This window comes from Rhinolophus sinicus, chromosome 17 (assembly GCF_057876585.1).
Source record: "Rhinolophus sinicus isolate RSI-liver-muscle chromosome 17, RSI-T2T, whole genome shotgun sequence".
In the NCBI taxonomy this organism is placed as follows: Eukaryota; Metazoa; Chordata; class Mammalia; order Chiroptera; family Rhinolophidae; genus Rhinolophus; species Rhinolophus sinicus.
Genome location: NC_142517.1, coordinates 148,387,150 through 148,404,042, shown reverse-complemented (window position 1 = coordinate 148,404,042; position 16,893 = coordinate 148,387,150). Strand labels below are relative to the sequence as shown.

Genomic DNA, 16,893 nt, shown 5'->3' with positions numbered 1-16,893 from the left:
TACATACGATTCACTTGACATCAGGAGCAAAAGCTTGCTGCTGATTTATGTGTGCATGTAGGATTAAATGTAATGTACAGTTTTCTCATTCAGACCATTGCCTTGTTAAAGTACCTTTATTTAAACTGAAATCAATTTATTGTTAACTACATAGCAATCAGTGTTAGAGCTAACATGCACACACATTACAGAAAAAAATTGACCTCTTGTCAAGTGGTAAAAAGCATCTGTAGGCTAGAAGGAGGAGATGATTATTTTCATGTATTTCAGTCATTTGGTGTATAGTTGCTGCTTTTGTAAGCGCATAGCCCCAACTCTGATGAACATTCCAGATTTGTTATTAAGTAAACTAGAGTACCTTTAAAAATAAATGATTTCTGTGTGTTGGGATTTCTGAAATTAAAACAATACAAAAAAAAAAAAAAAAGCTGTTACCATGGCACAAGAGAATTTCACATGTGGAATCTTAGTTAGGGTCGTAACAAGCTTAATAAAAGCCATAAAGATACTATGAAAACAGCTCAACAAGATACACTGCACACATGGTCCTCACTCTTCATTCAGCAGCCTACACTCGACAAATCAATGGCTAACTGAACTCACAGCATTTCCAAACTGAGCAGGTTCTAGTTGAAAGCTTAAGTCTTCAGTTATTATCAGGCACTTTATAGGGCAGCCCCAGAAGGTCTAACCAATATCTGAGGAAGGAGTGGAACCCTTGAGTTTTAATTGCTGAGCATGATTCAGTGATGAACCCAGAGAGCTGTTTTCAGTCTCCTGACCCCACCCAGGAAAATGACTTGATATGGAGAACAAACTATCCTCCAGGATTCCAGGTCAGTGCTAAAAGAGGGAATAAACCCTTAACCCAAGATGCAATCCCAAACCAAGGGGCTCATCTGCAACAGAACCGGAACCAGAACTGGGCTACAGCCCACACCTCCAAGATTTCTGGCAGACTGCGTAGTGGTTGTAGTTAAAAGTGCTAAACATGGGGATATTCATTTCTCCCAAAGTAGAATGAAATCAATCACTGCATCTGAGGCTGAGACAGACCCAGCTGTAACTAACACTTCCATGATTTACAGGTAGGGGGCCCGAAGCTAATGCCAAATTTGTAGGATAAAGAAAGGCATTCTGTTTTCAAAATATTACATGCAGGTGATATGTATTTATATATCTTAAGAAACACCTATCTACTCTGCTATTAACATATTATAAAGCATAGCCCAGAACAATATATGTACCATGACCTCTTTTATGTAAAAATTTTAAAAGGATATACATTTGAGAAAGTATAAACATAAATTTTATAAAAGGACTCAGAAGGAAGTGTTATTGAGTTATCTAGGCAGTAAAATGAAGAGTCATATTTTGTTTTCCTGTTTTGATTTCTCTGTACTTAACAATTCCCTCATGGGTGTTATACTACATTTTCAATTAAAAAAAAGCAATAATCTCAGTTTGGGCAAGTTAACACAAAAAAAGTTAGTAGTACTCATTCAAAAAATATTTACCAGTCACTATTATGGACCGGACACTACTGGGAGCTACTACTGGGGACATAATGGGCAACGAAAGAGATAAAAAGTAATCAAAAGGTCATTGTCAAAATGTATACAAATTAGGTACTATCAGGAGATAAGGAACCAGAAGCTGAAAGAAGCAGCTTGCCAAGGTCACACAATTAGCAAAGGTAAAGTGATGAACAAATCCAGAAAATTCACACCAAGATATCACCTTAAAATGTACTCTCCATACTGTCTCCTGTCTATGCACCCTGAAAGAACAGAATGTCTTCCCTTTTTAATGATGGGCAAACTAAGATTCACAGAATAAAATAGTGCCAAACTATGTCATTATTAAGTGACAAAATTAACATAGAGAATAAGTGTCCTCTGAAATCATGCAACAGTAGTGAAGAAAACACGAAACACAATACGTGAGAAAATATGCTGAATCTAGCACAATCTAAACAAATATTAAGGATTATGATACTGTATGTGTCTTTTGTTTAGGTAGTACATCTGTACTCTACGAGATGTTAAAAAAACAAGTCCTTCCAAAACACTTATAAACTAGCTGGCCTTGCATATTTTTAATCCAACGCAATATAAATGTATATAATTTTGTCTGGAACTATTGTTAAAAACTTCTCTATATACAATAAACATTTGCATATATATACTTCTCTCCTCTTCATTTGAACTAAACTTCTGGTTAGCAGTTTTTAAAACTCTATTAAGTATCACTGCATAACTTTTTATTAACACTGGAAGCACCTTGGTTTCTCCAGTCCTAAGTACGTACAAATACTAGCAACCATCAACCAATTACATGTAGACATTTAGAAAATGAGAAAGAAACATTGGAAGTTGGTGGATAAGAAATTATCTTTAGTATTTTTCTTAGAAGTGTACTTGATACAAATTGGGTATATCCTGGACTCTGCAGGAATATTTCATTACTGGAAAACTGATAATAAGGTAGCAGCATCTATTACATAGCAGGACAGCATTCTAGGAGAATGCAGATATTAATCAAAATATCATAGATCTGGACATCTATTATTAATAATGCAAAATATTAAAGGATTTATATGTCTTCTGTGAAAAAATAGAAGTGATAACTTGCATCCTAAATATAAAACCTAGAAATCATCACCTGTAACCCATAATTGCATTACCTAGAGATAATCACCATTAGTATTTAACATATTTCCCTTTAGTCTTTTCTTTTATACTTATATAATATTGAGATCATATTACACATACAGTCTTGTGTCCTCCATTCTAAACTGTCATTGTTTAGATTGTTTGGATCATTAGTGTTTGCTAGGACATTAAAATTATTTACAATTATAATTTTAGTGACTAGGTAATATCCCCTTATTCAGATACACTGTAATTTACTTAACCTTCTCCTGAGGTTAGGAACGGAACTGTTTTCTAATGTTTCTCAGCTACAAATAATGCAATAATGAATACCATGAGCATAAGTCATTATTTCATACAGAATTAAGAGTCTGCCTATTAGATTTACCACATAGGGAAATAAAAATGGTATATAAATTCCATACTCTTAGCATGGTCACATGAATTTTTTCCACAGATATTTCGAAATTTAGTTTAGGGGTAATCATTATTAATTCCTTAGCGAGAACCATATAAATGTTTCTTTTTAAATTTATTAAAACTTCAAACATATATAAAAATCGAATAGTTTAATGTGCCCCTCACCCAACTTAAATGACTTTCAGTTAATAGATATTGTTATTTCATCTCTATCCCTACCCTTTACTCTATTTGATTATCTTTGTTAATATGCTAGATTAGAAATTATACCTGATTTTCACTTACTATAATATTTTTCAAAATGTGTTTCAAAAGTTATGAATATAAAATACCTGAGTGCTCCTTATTTTCAGATTCTTCACAAGCAAATTTGGGTGTTTTATAAAATTAACTTTTTAATTAAAATGTCCTTTTTGGAAATTGTTGCAAAATTAATTTTTAGTGTTTTAATGAGTATCCAGAAACACTAAAGCTTGATCTCTGAAGCTGAGTACACTGAAGAAAGTACAAAAAAATAGATGCCAAATCTTAATTCCTAAAGAGTATTGCCATAAAAACTAAGACATTCCCAAGTCTGGTTTATATTTTATGTTTTGGATGAGTTCCTTTACTTACTTCTCCTTGTTTTTCTGTTTGGTTTTGTTTTAGTTTCTTTTTTAATTATAGTTGACATACAATATTATATTAGTTTCCGGTGTACAACATAGTGATTAGACATATTTCTCCTCATCTATTATTACGAAAGGTGTGCTAGGAGAATAGATATAGACAATCTCTGAGGCCCTCCTTCTCTGGCAAGAGTCACCGAGTTGGAATGCAGTTACCTGTAATAACCAGGCATCACAATGTGCACACCAGCACTCGGCTGGCAGATAGCTGTGGCGTTCTTATCATCCATTTTGCGCACAGTGTCTGTGAAAGGTCCCGTGGCATTGATAACACATTTTGCTCTCACATCAAATTCCTGCCCTGTGAAAGAAAGCAGCATCAATCACACACCCCATTTGTTTCTCTGCTCACTGGTGCTTTGGATTATTAATTCATCTATTAACTTAACCTATGGCGAAGTATACTGTATACCACACTAAGTGACATGAGAAGCCAGAGTTATTGAAAAGTCACACAAAAGGCTCCCATCTAAGTAAATTTACCCCAAACAAGTCTATATTGGGAAGGGGGAGGGGGAGAGAAAACAGGCCACTTTTTCATTTCAGCTCTCAGTTATTTTGCAAAATGCCCAGCATCAAAGGGCCAAATATGAAGTGGGATGAGTAAATGAGCTGCTTTCTCCTTAAAATTCAAGTGTGTAAAGTGTTGCAGTGAGACAATACAGAGGGTGCCAAAAAATGTATATACATTTTAAGAAAGGAAAAAACTATTAAAATTACGCTGATGGTAACCACTTTGAGCACCTCTTGTAACTGCAGAAGTCAAATGTGACTTGTATTCATCTTTTGTTATCGGTATACATTGAGTATTACAATTTTAATAGTTTTTTTCCTTTCTTAAAATGCGTATACTTTTTTTGGCACTCTGCATATTTCACCTTGCTGCTTTTGTTCAGGGAAACAATGTAATTTTTAAATTCTTACATGGCCACAGACCATGTAGATTGAAATGATAATCTAACCCAAGTTAAAGTTATTGACTTGAACAACATGTAAATGCACTGCCTATGTCGCCTAAATGATACTTTGAAACTTGGGCACATTTATTTAATTTTATTAATAACATGTTGCTGTAAAGAAAACGAAATGCATTCACAGCTGTGGGGATTTTCTGAGCTTTTTTATTATTATTATCCTTATCATTATTATTATTTAATACAAAGGGGAAAATTGCCAAGCCCCACACGGGAAAATTTGCACATTAAACCAGTCATTGTTGACAAGAAGGAATATAATTAAGATGATTCTGAAATCTGGCTTAGATAAAAGAGACGTGACAGAAAAATTATAATTCAGTCATCAGCTAGACAGGGCAAGATGCTAAGAAGTACCTCCCTGCTGGAGCCCTGGCGTACCTGTGAGCACATCCTTGCACCGTGCACCGCTTACAAGCTCCTTCCCTGTCTGGGGGTCTGTCTTCTTCAGCAAGCTCATGACCTCCATGTAATTGGCCGTGGCAGCCCCATACCTGGCAGCAGTGAGCGCAATGGCAACATTCATCCGAGCGTCGTTGTGCTGTCCTGCAGTAGGGAAAGCAGCATAGGAGGGACATGAGTCACCTCGAGCCACAGACTGGTGGTACAGAAGTATGTCACAACAGATATGTCACATCTGTCCCTGTCACCCGGAATAGAAGTGATGGTTGGTCAGCTCGAGAGGGCATGATTTAAAAATACATGGTCATTCTCAGTCGGGCATTTTACCTGCCACTTCCGCAAGTGCACTTTTGTAGTGCAAAACAAACAAACAAAAATGAGAAGAAAAATACCCCTTTCTTACAGAGCCCGTATCAAGTATCTGAAAGTTAAGCAATAAGTAATTATTCTCTCAGCTTGGGAACATATGTATATGTCAGATTTCTCTAATACAGAGAAAGCGTATGCATTCTGAATGCAAAACTTCAGAATATTTGACACTCCAACTGGTGTTGATTAACAATTTTTATGAGTTATGTGCTCTATCTAATATTCAAAATCAAGAGCTTAATCTTCCACAGAGAATCTCTTAGTATTCTACAAAAGGATTTTTCTTGGTTTGAATTTTGATCAAAGCTCCTTAAAATGTAACATTTTTTTAACCGCACATAAAAGGTAAGAAATTAAGCAGGGCAAAATTTAATTACAGAACAATTCCTACCTGCATTGTTAAAGATTTATTGCTGAAAAAATCCTAGTTAAAGAAAACTAAGGGGGAGGAGAAGGGGGGAAAGATGATTAATCACTTTAAAATACTGGCATCACTAGAGACTTTTTCTATTTATTATTGCCAGTGGAGTTAACGCTGACCAGGAAGAATTACTCTACATTGCCGGGGCCAGGTTCTCTGTGCCCTGAATAATTAATTACCCAGGGCTAGATGTATTGAAGCAGGGTTCAGATTCCCACACATTGGGATCAGTTCTATCAAGATAATACTGATAAAGGGATGAATTGGTAATGAATATTGTTGTTGATTTATGTTGCCAGCATACCAAACATGTAGTATAAATGGTTTATGTAAAGTTTCTTCCTTGTGATTCAGTCTGTGCAGGACCAGAAGCACTACACAGGTAATCTGTTCCAGCTAAAAGGGCAACGTTATAAAGAGAGAATCAATGGCTGAAGATGCTGCCGCCCCTCCCCACAAACATCTTCGTCTAAAACCGCTGAACTGATACAATCAGCCAAGAACCTTTCCCTCAAAATTAAATCCTCTATCAAGAGAAGAATGCACATTAAACTTCAACATGCAGGATGAAGTTATTTGATCCAAAAATTAATAGAAGGAAAGTAGAAGAAAGGAAACGACAGCAGTAGCTGAGCTAGAAGTGGGAAGACGGGTAGCATTTCTATCAATTTCAACTCAGCATGAGCCTAAAGTTGCTATTAAAATAGTCAGTAGGTACATTTAAAGTTAACTTTAAGAAACCAACTTTTATTAATGTAGAGCTCCTTGCTAAACTGGAGTATGCTCCACAAAGTTAAATGAGTCCAAAGAAATTGAACAAAAAATTCCATTACAGATCTCTTTAGAGATTACACATCTACACTAAAAAGGGCACCCATCCCATCCAGTCTTTCTAGTAGATTTAAGTACCTAACAATACAACACTCTACAGGTAAACACAAAAATTCCAAGTCATATTTGTATGGTAGACAAATTCTCATCCATCCAGGTGTGACCTGGTTTACACATAGGACCTGTCTCTGGAAAGCTATGTATAAATGAACTATTTTAAATCCTACTGATATGAAGTCACTGTTCAAATGAACCAGGCAGAAATCCCATTTATTACATCACAGACTCCTTTGTAAAGTCCTACAGCTAGTAATCTAATAAAGTCATATATCTAACAATAATATCTAGTATATCATCTGGTAATAAAAATCGAAGCTTTGAAAATACAAAATCTTTCTTTTCATACCTTTTTAACATAAAATCTCATTAAACAGCACTGGTATAGTTCATCAAGCTCTGTTACTCATACTAAGAAATGCTTCCCTAGTTAGCTTCTAAATCCCAATACTTCTGAAGGTAAATAACGAGGTTTAACCCTAGTTAAAAGTGAGGTGGAAATAAATTCCTTTGGTCATGATTTTGCACGTCGGCCCTGATACCCAGCAGCATCTGCTTTGACTCGAGTCAGGTATATCACTAATTTATGAAGGCCCTCACCTGCCACACTTCTACTCCCATTATTCTCACTATCTGGGACTGTCGAATTATTTGCAACTCCCTGAACATCCATGTCATTTCACATCTTCTTACTTTTGCCCACACTCATTCTTCTGGCTGGAATACCACTGTGGAAGCTCTGAACTATCCCTATTCATCTCGCATGATCAGGTTCACACATCTCCCCAGGAAGTCTCCCCTTGTCTGCATCCCTCCAAGGCAAAGTTGTTCACTCCTTCTTCTGAGTCAACATAGTATCTTTACACACTATTTTTATAGTCTTTATGATATGATATTCATCCATGTATCCATTGACTTATAAAAATAATGAGCTTTGGTTATGAGTCAGGCACTGCGACAAATGCAGGGAACACAACGGTGAGAAAGTTACAGTCTTTCTGACCTCTGTTCTCATACAACTTATATTCCATTGTAATTACGTATCATTCCCACATCTCCTCATCTGACTCATGGGAAGGCAGGAAGCCTTCCTTGCTCATCTTTTATTTTCCCTTGTTAATACTAAGCACAGGACTCCAGTAAGTGTTAGGTGTAGCCCAATTCCATAAGATTATTTATAGTCTCAGATATACAGCCTTAAATTTTATTTAATCTTTTCATAATTTTATATATACTTTATAAACCTTTATAGTCTGTATAGATTTACAGTCTTATCCCCATCTATGAAATGGAATGCTTTGTCTCGTGTTAAAGAAATTTCAGACACCAGTAAGTTGGTAGCAAGAAATTTAAGGGGGGCAGTGAAATCCCAGAAATGTGTAAAATCTGAACTTAAACCCAAACTAGCCCTTATATTTAAGTTGAGTAAGTGGAATGGCAGGGAAATGGTTATGAATGATTTCCTCAAGACTCATCCCACAAGTTTTCCCTTGCTCTGCAGGGGAAAGCAAAGAGAGTTATTATAAACTCCTAGCAATTGAGGAGTAAATAAGCTATCTTTCTTCTCGGCCCAGAAGTGCACACCTCCACCCAGCAGTCTCCTTCTTTGCAGACATTCAGCTTACTTCACTTACCTCATTAGATTCACAGTAGACCTCCCCCCTCACAACACATTAAATTCACCCTTTACCCTGAGGTACCCAGATGCTCGCAGTGTATGCTTCCTGGGATAAGTGGTATATTTTCACTATTCTTGACTAAATTCCTCCCAGCCCCCTTTCCTGACATTTTGCAAGGTATCTGTATGCCTCCTGTAATTTTATTTCTGGAGAAAGAAGTTTTTGACAACACTGCATGTCATTGGAATGCAATACAATAATCTTAACTCCCCCATCCAATTAATCTGCTTATTAAGTTTGGATTTTCAAATCTGTTTCCTTTGAGCCCAGCAACATGATACTATTCACTAATCAGCGAATAGCTTTACATTGGCACTTACACAGGACCCAGACGGTGACGGTGAAAATCTGTTTCCTACTCTTCTCCTTTTGCACTTGAAATCTCACATATGTGCACATACTGAACTTAACAACTCATATGAGAGGAAGCACATAAGAGGTGGAACTGTAACTGTTTTCCCTTGTTTGGAAAAACAAAATGTTAAATCAACCCACTGAAAAGAATGTAGGTCAGTGATATCAGAGAAGGATTTTGCCTGAATCCTCAATGGCCTTGCATATGAGATAGTGAGAGATATTTTAAGTGAAAAATATTTTAGGATGTAATCATAGACTAGGCCTCAAATATAAATATTTTGGAGACACAACAATATTGCTCTCCTCAGAGGGTTTCAAAGTTTGGCAACTAAGTTAACATGCAAAATAGCTGAAGAAAAGAAAAATAATCATTGAGTGTGTAAACGGTATGAAAAATGAGTAAATATGAAAAAAACCCTCAGTAACAAATCACCTGGCATTTTCCCGGTCCTTCGGATCTAAAATTATTTGATGCTGTGAAATTCTATATACAATCTTCATTTAATACAGCATACTTTTAAATCCCATTTACAGTACCCAGACTTATTTATATGGACCCAGGAATTCATACAGAAAGTCTGTTAGAAAAAAATAGTTCTCAATTAAAATAACACCTATCCATAATTTCATCGTCAATTAAAATTGCCAGTGTTGAAATGTTGAGAATATTACCTTCCATCTCCCTGTGCCCTGACCCTACTCTACTTCTAGGATGGAGGAAAGGGACGCTTAAAAGAAAGAATACTTCCCTAAAGATTTAATCCCATTTCTAACAAAATGCACAGGGCATGCTTCACTGTCTCAGACTGACAGTGTCACAATGACCTCTCAGAAAGCTTCTCCTTAGCAGTCAGGCAAGGATAATTCAAAGGCTAATAACCTACCAAACTCAAGCTGATTTAATATAATCATTATATTTAAATTTTCCCTGTCTGATGGGAAGAGTGCAGATAGAGATAGAGCAGAAAGTGTGTGTGTGCGTGTGTGTGTGTGTGCACGTGTGTGTGATTACTAAATTCTACTTTAAGTACAGATGATGAATAAATTAAAAAAAAAAAATCTCAAAATGAGAACATACTTTTCATGGTAAATTGTGATGACAATGTAATTTCCAAAAGTAAATTTTCTATAAAAGTAACCATTTGTGTGGGCAGTGGAGGGGACCAGGGAGACGCATGAAGCAAGTTAGGAAAAATGCACCTTACAAGACAGAGTGGAAGATGGCTCTGGACTTGGAATGACTGGGTCATGAGTTTTGAGTACTTATATGGGAATCAGTGTCCCATGAAAGGAGAGGAGTTGGGTGGCACCTGAAATTATACAATGAATATAATGGCTCATCTTCAATGGCTACTACCCTTTTCAAGATTTCACTTCAGTGTTTTCTTCATTTCTGGTTTCTCTGATTTTGGCCCAACATGTGTAAAAACAGAAAGGCCAAAAGACAGGGGCTTTATAAAGTAAATCAGGAAAATGAAATCAGAAATCACATTCTTCCTTAGATCTAGAATTATAATGAAATCATTATTTCATTAGCCTTTCTAGGCTCTGTGGTATATTGCAAAAATTGTCCAATTCTCTGCCCCTCCCTGTATCCATGCCCTTTGTCACGTGTTTTCAGTGTCCTCTCCCACTCTGGACTCAGCCATGTGAAATAGTTTTGGTCAATGGAATGTCAGTAGAAGTGAAAAGAAAAAAAAAAAAAAGGAGGCTCTGCCAACGCCATGAAGAGGACACTCCCAGGCCAGCCTGCTGGTACCGGGAGGACGATGAGAGGCATGTGGCAAGTTGCCCCAGTCATCCAGCTAAGACCATCTGACAGTCAGTACTTCCAAACATGAGTACAAGTTCAGTGGAGACCAGAAGAATCTCTGAGTCAAACCTAGACAGGCTCAGAAGAATCTGACCACTCCAATGCATGAGCAATAAATCCTAATTGTTTTTACGCTACTGAGGTTTTATGGTTGTTTGTTGTGTGGAACTGTGGCAATAGATAATTTATATAGGCAATGTAACCAATTTTCTAATAAAGTTAGTCCCAACTTAAAAACAGGTTTTATCTTCAAAACTGCATTCTAAGATGGCTATTTAGAACATAACTCATTTCCCTATAGAAATGCTATAAATGAATAGTGGTGAGATGATTAGTTTGTGCCCCAAGAGCTATTGACTGCATAGGGTATATGAATACGGGAATGTGTAACGATTCCAACTGCCTCAACGCCCACCGCTCCCTCCCACTCCAGGCTGACCCCAGTGTCCACCCTCAGATACAGCTCAGCTCTTTCACACTTCTGGCTTTTTGCTCACATTGTTCCTATTCTGTGGAACATCTTACCCTACCTGATAAACTATTCAACTTTTCCTCTTTCCTTCCTGAAACCTTCCCTGAGTCCTCCCAGACACAACAACCTTCTCTCCTTGGAGCTTTCCAATGTACTTTGTACATACACTTATTACAGCACAAACTATTTTCTAAACATTTGCACTCAACACTTATTTACTGAGCAAACATGTTCTCAGTGCTTTTAATATGCCAGGGATCGTGCTAAGAACTGGGCTTACAACAGACATCCACATAGTCCCAGTTCCAGGCCTAGGGAATTTTGATTCTAATAATATGTTCCTAAAAGAATAGAGTGCATCTTATTCAAGTTTGCTATCCCAAGACCTACCATAGAATTTGCCACTATTCAAATATTTGTTGAACACGTGAATGAGTTAATGTACATGATTACAGAACATAATTACAGGGCAGAGATTGCTCAAATAAAAGAAATGTGCTCAAAGCTTAGAAATTCTAGGAACAATCTCCAGCCCCTCAGCCCTACCCCAGCTACAGTTGTGGTCTCCAATGAACCAAGGGACTACTGTCTCTCTACCTAGCTACCCAGCAGACAATGGGAACAGGATGTCTTCTATCACAAAATTGCTGGCGAAAATACAAGCAAGAGGAAAACGCCAGGTACAAAGTTAAAGCACGCGTGTGATGTATGATTAGGACAGCAAGTGCCATATCCCTTTAACATGTAGTGACTGAGTCCATATTGTGAGCCAGGTCTAACCCTAGACACTAGGGTGCCACTGAGTAGGGAGAATAAGGCCACCCTGATCTCTGCTCTACGGAACTACCTTCTAATGGGGACAACAGATGAAACCAACCAAAATAAATTAATAAGATGATTACAAATCGCAATAATGACAATAAAGGAAAGGAAAAACAGGCAGCAGGGAGAGCCCTGCTCTCCCTGGGGCAGGGGCTATATTTTAGACAGGGCAGTTAGGGAAAGCGGTCAAGATTAGCAAGAAGTAGAGAAAATGCAGAGAAGGCAATTAAGTCCTAACAACAAGACCACCTCCTGTATACTATAATCACTGCTAATCTGCAATTATATCCAAAGCTTATATGAAGCATAAACTACCAGAAATGCGACTGTGATATTAGAATGACAAAATTTGATTAAATATTGCCTACAAAGTGATTTTTTTTTCATTCATACTTTACTAAACTATATTTTATATACACTTATCAGGAATTGAGTTTATAAATCTTCCTGGGTGAATGTACATTTTTTGCAGGAAATGTCTTCAAGTATAGACTGGTGAAATTCAAAATAAAAGCATAATATTCAAAGTTTATGAATTGGAGTAATTTGCTGTCACTTACCCATACTACAGTTCTCAGGAAGGGACACCTGTTAGCACTGAGCATGTAATCATTTTTATTATTCAATACAAAGGTACAATTACATACAGGCCCAGGATGTGACCTGCAGCATAATTCTGCCCAGCCCTTCTCTTCACAATATCGTTTTCATTATCGTAGGCCTTTTGTTCCTTTATGATTCTTTCTTCTCTCCCTAAGTTCCCGAATAAGCTATTTACAATCTGAATAATTAGCAATCAGCGTGGATCTGTGCTCTTTGGCCCTATGTAAATGAAACATTGTAAAGTGCCTTAACATGACATATTTAAGTACATAAAGTTTCTATACCCTTAGGACTCCCCTTGAAAAAGTTTTTAATGAATCTAATGCACAGGTAAGTTTTCTACTTTTCAGATACTGAGGAATCTTTCTTAGCTAAACAAATCTAGCTAAGCTAAATATTTTTTGTTTATATTTTAGCTAAACAAAAAATAAAACCACACTTAAACTGCAAACAACAGAATGCTTTGGGTAATCCATTAGCTCTATCTGTGCAAAAACAGTTCTGTGCATCAGTTTGTAGTGAAGGTCCCTCACCACCATACCTACCCAGGACAATTAATTCCCTCTCTAGCATAAACCAAAAACAGGTTTTTATACTTTTAAGGACGAAAAGGGTGAAAAGAGCAATGTGGCAAAAATAAATTAAAATGAAGTTTAAAAGTCAGGAAGCAAGATACATTATAGAAACTCTATTATAGACCATACAACTCTGTGGCCTAAAGCCATAGGTAATCTTCCTTGGTTGTTTGTGAAACGCACTAAAGTCACTGATAAGCCATCTTAGAATGTCTAGCTTTGAGGGTAAGGGTCTTTCTTTACTGAGGTCTGCAGTCTAGAACACATGGTGTCTTCACCCAAGATAATAGTCCTGCGAATGCTTGAGATTTATTTCTTATACAGTATTTATTTTTAAACACCTACTATGTGCCAGGCATGGAGGTAAGTATCACTGTGTGGAGCAGAAATTGAAACAGATTGGCCCAGCTGCCCCGGGACTCTGAGATGCAGAGTAAGTTTATAGCTTAACTTGGAAAAGTGACAAGTTCCAAAAAGTCTCTCCATTTCTTAGCACATTTCCTTTCTTTTTCCTCCGCAGTTTTCCTAAAATATCACTGAACATAGTGTTCCAGACACATCTTCTTTTCTGTCATTATAACATGGAAGGAAGATTTGGAAGCTTCTTTCATAGGAGTATGTGCTGAAGTTCAAGTCCCATCCCTGCCAACTGGGAAACCTCAAGCTAGTTGCTTCATCTGAGGTTCTTTTCACTCATGTTTACAAGGGAGGGGAATGATAATGGGATTGATAACAGAGTTAAAGTGAGGAATAAGTGAGATAGGTAATGTATGTTATAATAGTTCTCCATAAATGTTAACTATTATTATTAAAAGGTAAAAAAAAAAATTATGAGAAAGTCAAAGCCACTTTATCCCTTAATTAAAAGATATGGCTACTGCCTAAAATATTTTAAAAATAAAAACAAAAAAGTCCTGCATATTCTCCAGTTCTAAATAGTTTATTGCTCATCAAAGTAGCAAAGTTTTCCTGAACTTTCCTGTAACAACAGTCTCTAATCTCTATACTTCAGGAGTAGTCTTTGCTGTTTTTGTTTCTCTTTCTATCTCTCTCCACTTTTTATCACTGACAAGCAAGGTATTCTTTTGTGTGTCACAAAGAATAGGAAGACAGGGGAATCGTTTTCCATCCAGAGGAAAATAGTATAAATAAGATAACAGTGTTTCAAAATATTAGAATTACCACATCTTAATCTAGGGGACTTCATTTTTTCTTAAAAAATAGGAAGCTTCTGCCAGGTTTTACAAAGAAAATCAACACTCGCCATAAATTGGGAAAAGTCAAAAGACCCAAGTTCTAATCCTCCCAACGAGTCACTAACTGGGTGTGTTTCTGTCATAGATAACTGTCTGAGTTTTGTTTGGTTTTGCTTCCCAGCGTCTAACCCTCCTTCACCCCATCACATAAGCCTTACAGAAAGGTGGAGTCGGCCCCTCCCACAGGAAAGAAAGAAGCCCACTGGGACGTAGGCCTCTAATCTGGACCCACCAATCGGGTGCTCTCAACACACACATCAATCTAGAGCTAGTAACCCAGAGAACCGGATGTGGAGAATCCAATCTGAAGGTAGAGGCAAAACAGCAGCAGCACCATCCCCTTTCTAGGGAATGCTGCAGTGGCAGAGATGTCAGCAGTAGAGGCAGAACAAGATGCAATGCGCAGTCACAAGCATTAAAGCCTTCAACGTACAGGTTTTGGGACAGGATTTCGCTCATGGCTTTGGTTACTGCGAATCATTTTTTGGTCCTTTATCTTTCAAGTTTTGTCTTCAGCTTTCCCAGTGTTTCTGCCTATTGCTCAATGTCCTCTCAAAAAGTTCTTTTCTCCTTCAGTCAGCCAGATTTGTCTTTTGCTTGAGACTGAAAACCTGGGCAAGTCTCGATCCCTGTGCCTCAGTTTCCTTATTGCTCAAACCACAGAGTGGAACTTTATGATCTCTCAGGTTCCTTCCAGTTCTACCAATTTTAGAAGCTGCAATCACAAAATTTCAGATAAACCAACCAAGAATTTAAGAATATAATTCTATAACAAAGTAAAAGAAGTCTTTCAATAGGAAACTTAATCCACCTTTCATAAAAGGACTGGCAAAAGTAAGTGAATCCTTTCACTTACACAGAACCACCTTCAGTCCTCTTTTCCTCATTTGTGTGTGAGTACATGCACACAACTTTTTACAGACCTGCTGGAATGGCTCAACCTGCCCCAGGGGTGATTCTGAGTGTGAGCTACATAATAAATACATGGCGCCGTGTGCTGAGGACCAGCTGGGGAATTCTAAGTGGAAGCAGCCTTTTGAGAACCTTTATCTGTTGCAGGGCCAGTCCTGTATCTTATCAAATTTCTCTTTCTAATCACAGGAAGATTCCACACCTTATCAAACTGTTATCAAATCAGCCTGACCAGAGCCCAATGTCCTGATTGTCTGAAAAGAATGTGTACTATCGTATTAACATGAAAAGCAGGCTAAGTCTCTACCACCCAGGGAGAGCACTGGGCTTGGAGACTCAGGACACCTGAGTTCAGAACAATGTGACACATCCCTTTACCCATCAGAGTCTGTTCTTCACCCACAAGGTTGGGTTTACACCTAATTCTCTGCCAATCTTCTAGGGCCACTGAAATAATCAGATTAGAGCATTTGTGGAGATAGTTTTGCTGCCAACACCACCATTTATTTCAATAAAAATCTATTATTGTTAATGAAGATTTCCTTCTACTAAATTTACCTTCCCTCTCTTTTTGTTTGCGATAATCTTTCATTAGTGATCCAAATCATAGTCATTCCTCTGTTATCAGAATATGCCTTAGTGACTCAGATTCAATGTTTATTGAGAAACTTTATTTGGCACTTGAAACTTTAAAAGAGGAAGAAAATAAGAATGTAACTCCCTTTTTAACTACAAAACAAAACCTTCAGGCTCACTTGACAAACATATCTTCAACGGATGCTGTTTCAGACTCTAGGAGGAACATCCACTTGCTTCTCCTCAAACGTGATGTTTACTAAGCAAAATCCTGATCTTAATTCGGTTATTCAAATTAAGGTTTGTGCTACTGGATTGTTTTTTTCAACAGCAATCATGAGTCATCTGGTCCACATAGATGTTTTGTTTCTCATAGGAATTAATAAATTAGGGGCAGGAACTTAATTCCACCCATCCCAACCATCGCTGCCATGGATTTATCTCCAATAAGGACAACGTGCCTGGCATGTAGGAAGATGCTAAACTATTTGTTGTCTATAGTAATCAATTTATAATTCAATATTCCGTGAGTTTGGCTAGTGTCCATCAAGGTAGTACAGCCTAATCACCCTGACAGAAATGCAAAAATAGATATTCTGAACCTTTATAGCCAAGAGCAAGTGCTGAGGCAGAAGACTGAGGTACAAATGGTGTGAGAATCAGCTGAACAAGGCCCTTCCTTTAGTGTCACTACCTACCTCCTAACAGCTGGTAGAATGTCTGATATCTCTCAAATAAAAAGAAAGTTTATACATAATATAGTTATGAATGAAATTGTGTCAATATTGCAGCCACATACATCAAATACTATGCCAGATGCTCTAGCCATATTTTTAAAGCCAACAAATTTGTTCTTCTGGAAAGATGAACACCAAGGAGAAAAACAGACTAGCTATAAGAAAAAAAGATATTCTACTTTGAAAAATTATCTTGAGATGTACGTTGCTGATGACTCCATATGACTATCCATACTTTTCAAAAGACTAGAAAAATAAATTCGATAACTGAATTCTATTATCTACTTTGAAAATG

The 16,893-nt window shown here is 37.1% G+C and overlaps 1 protein-coding gene across 4 annotated transcripts in view; it reads right to left on the bottom strand.

The window, feature by feature from the left end:
• Positions 1-16,893, bottom strand: part of GPD2 (glycerol-3-phosphate dehydrogenase 2) — a 134,667-nt gene that overhangs the window by 31,378 nt on the left and 86,396 nt on the right. For all 4 annotated transcript variants that reach the window (XM_019727175.3, XM_019727174.3, XM_074336576.2 and 1 more), the window contains exons 7-8: positions 5,098-5,262; positions 3,899-4,043 (exon numbers count right to left, since the gene is read on the bottom strand). In XM_019727175.3, the coding sequence (XP_019582734.2) occupies positions 3,899-4,043; positions 5,098-5,262 (310 nt within the window). The remainder of the gene's footprint in view (positions 1-3,898; positions 4,044-5,097; positions 5,263-16,893) is intronic.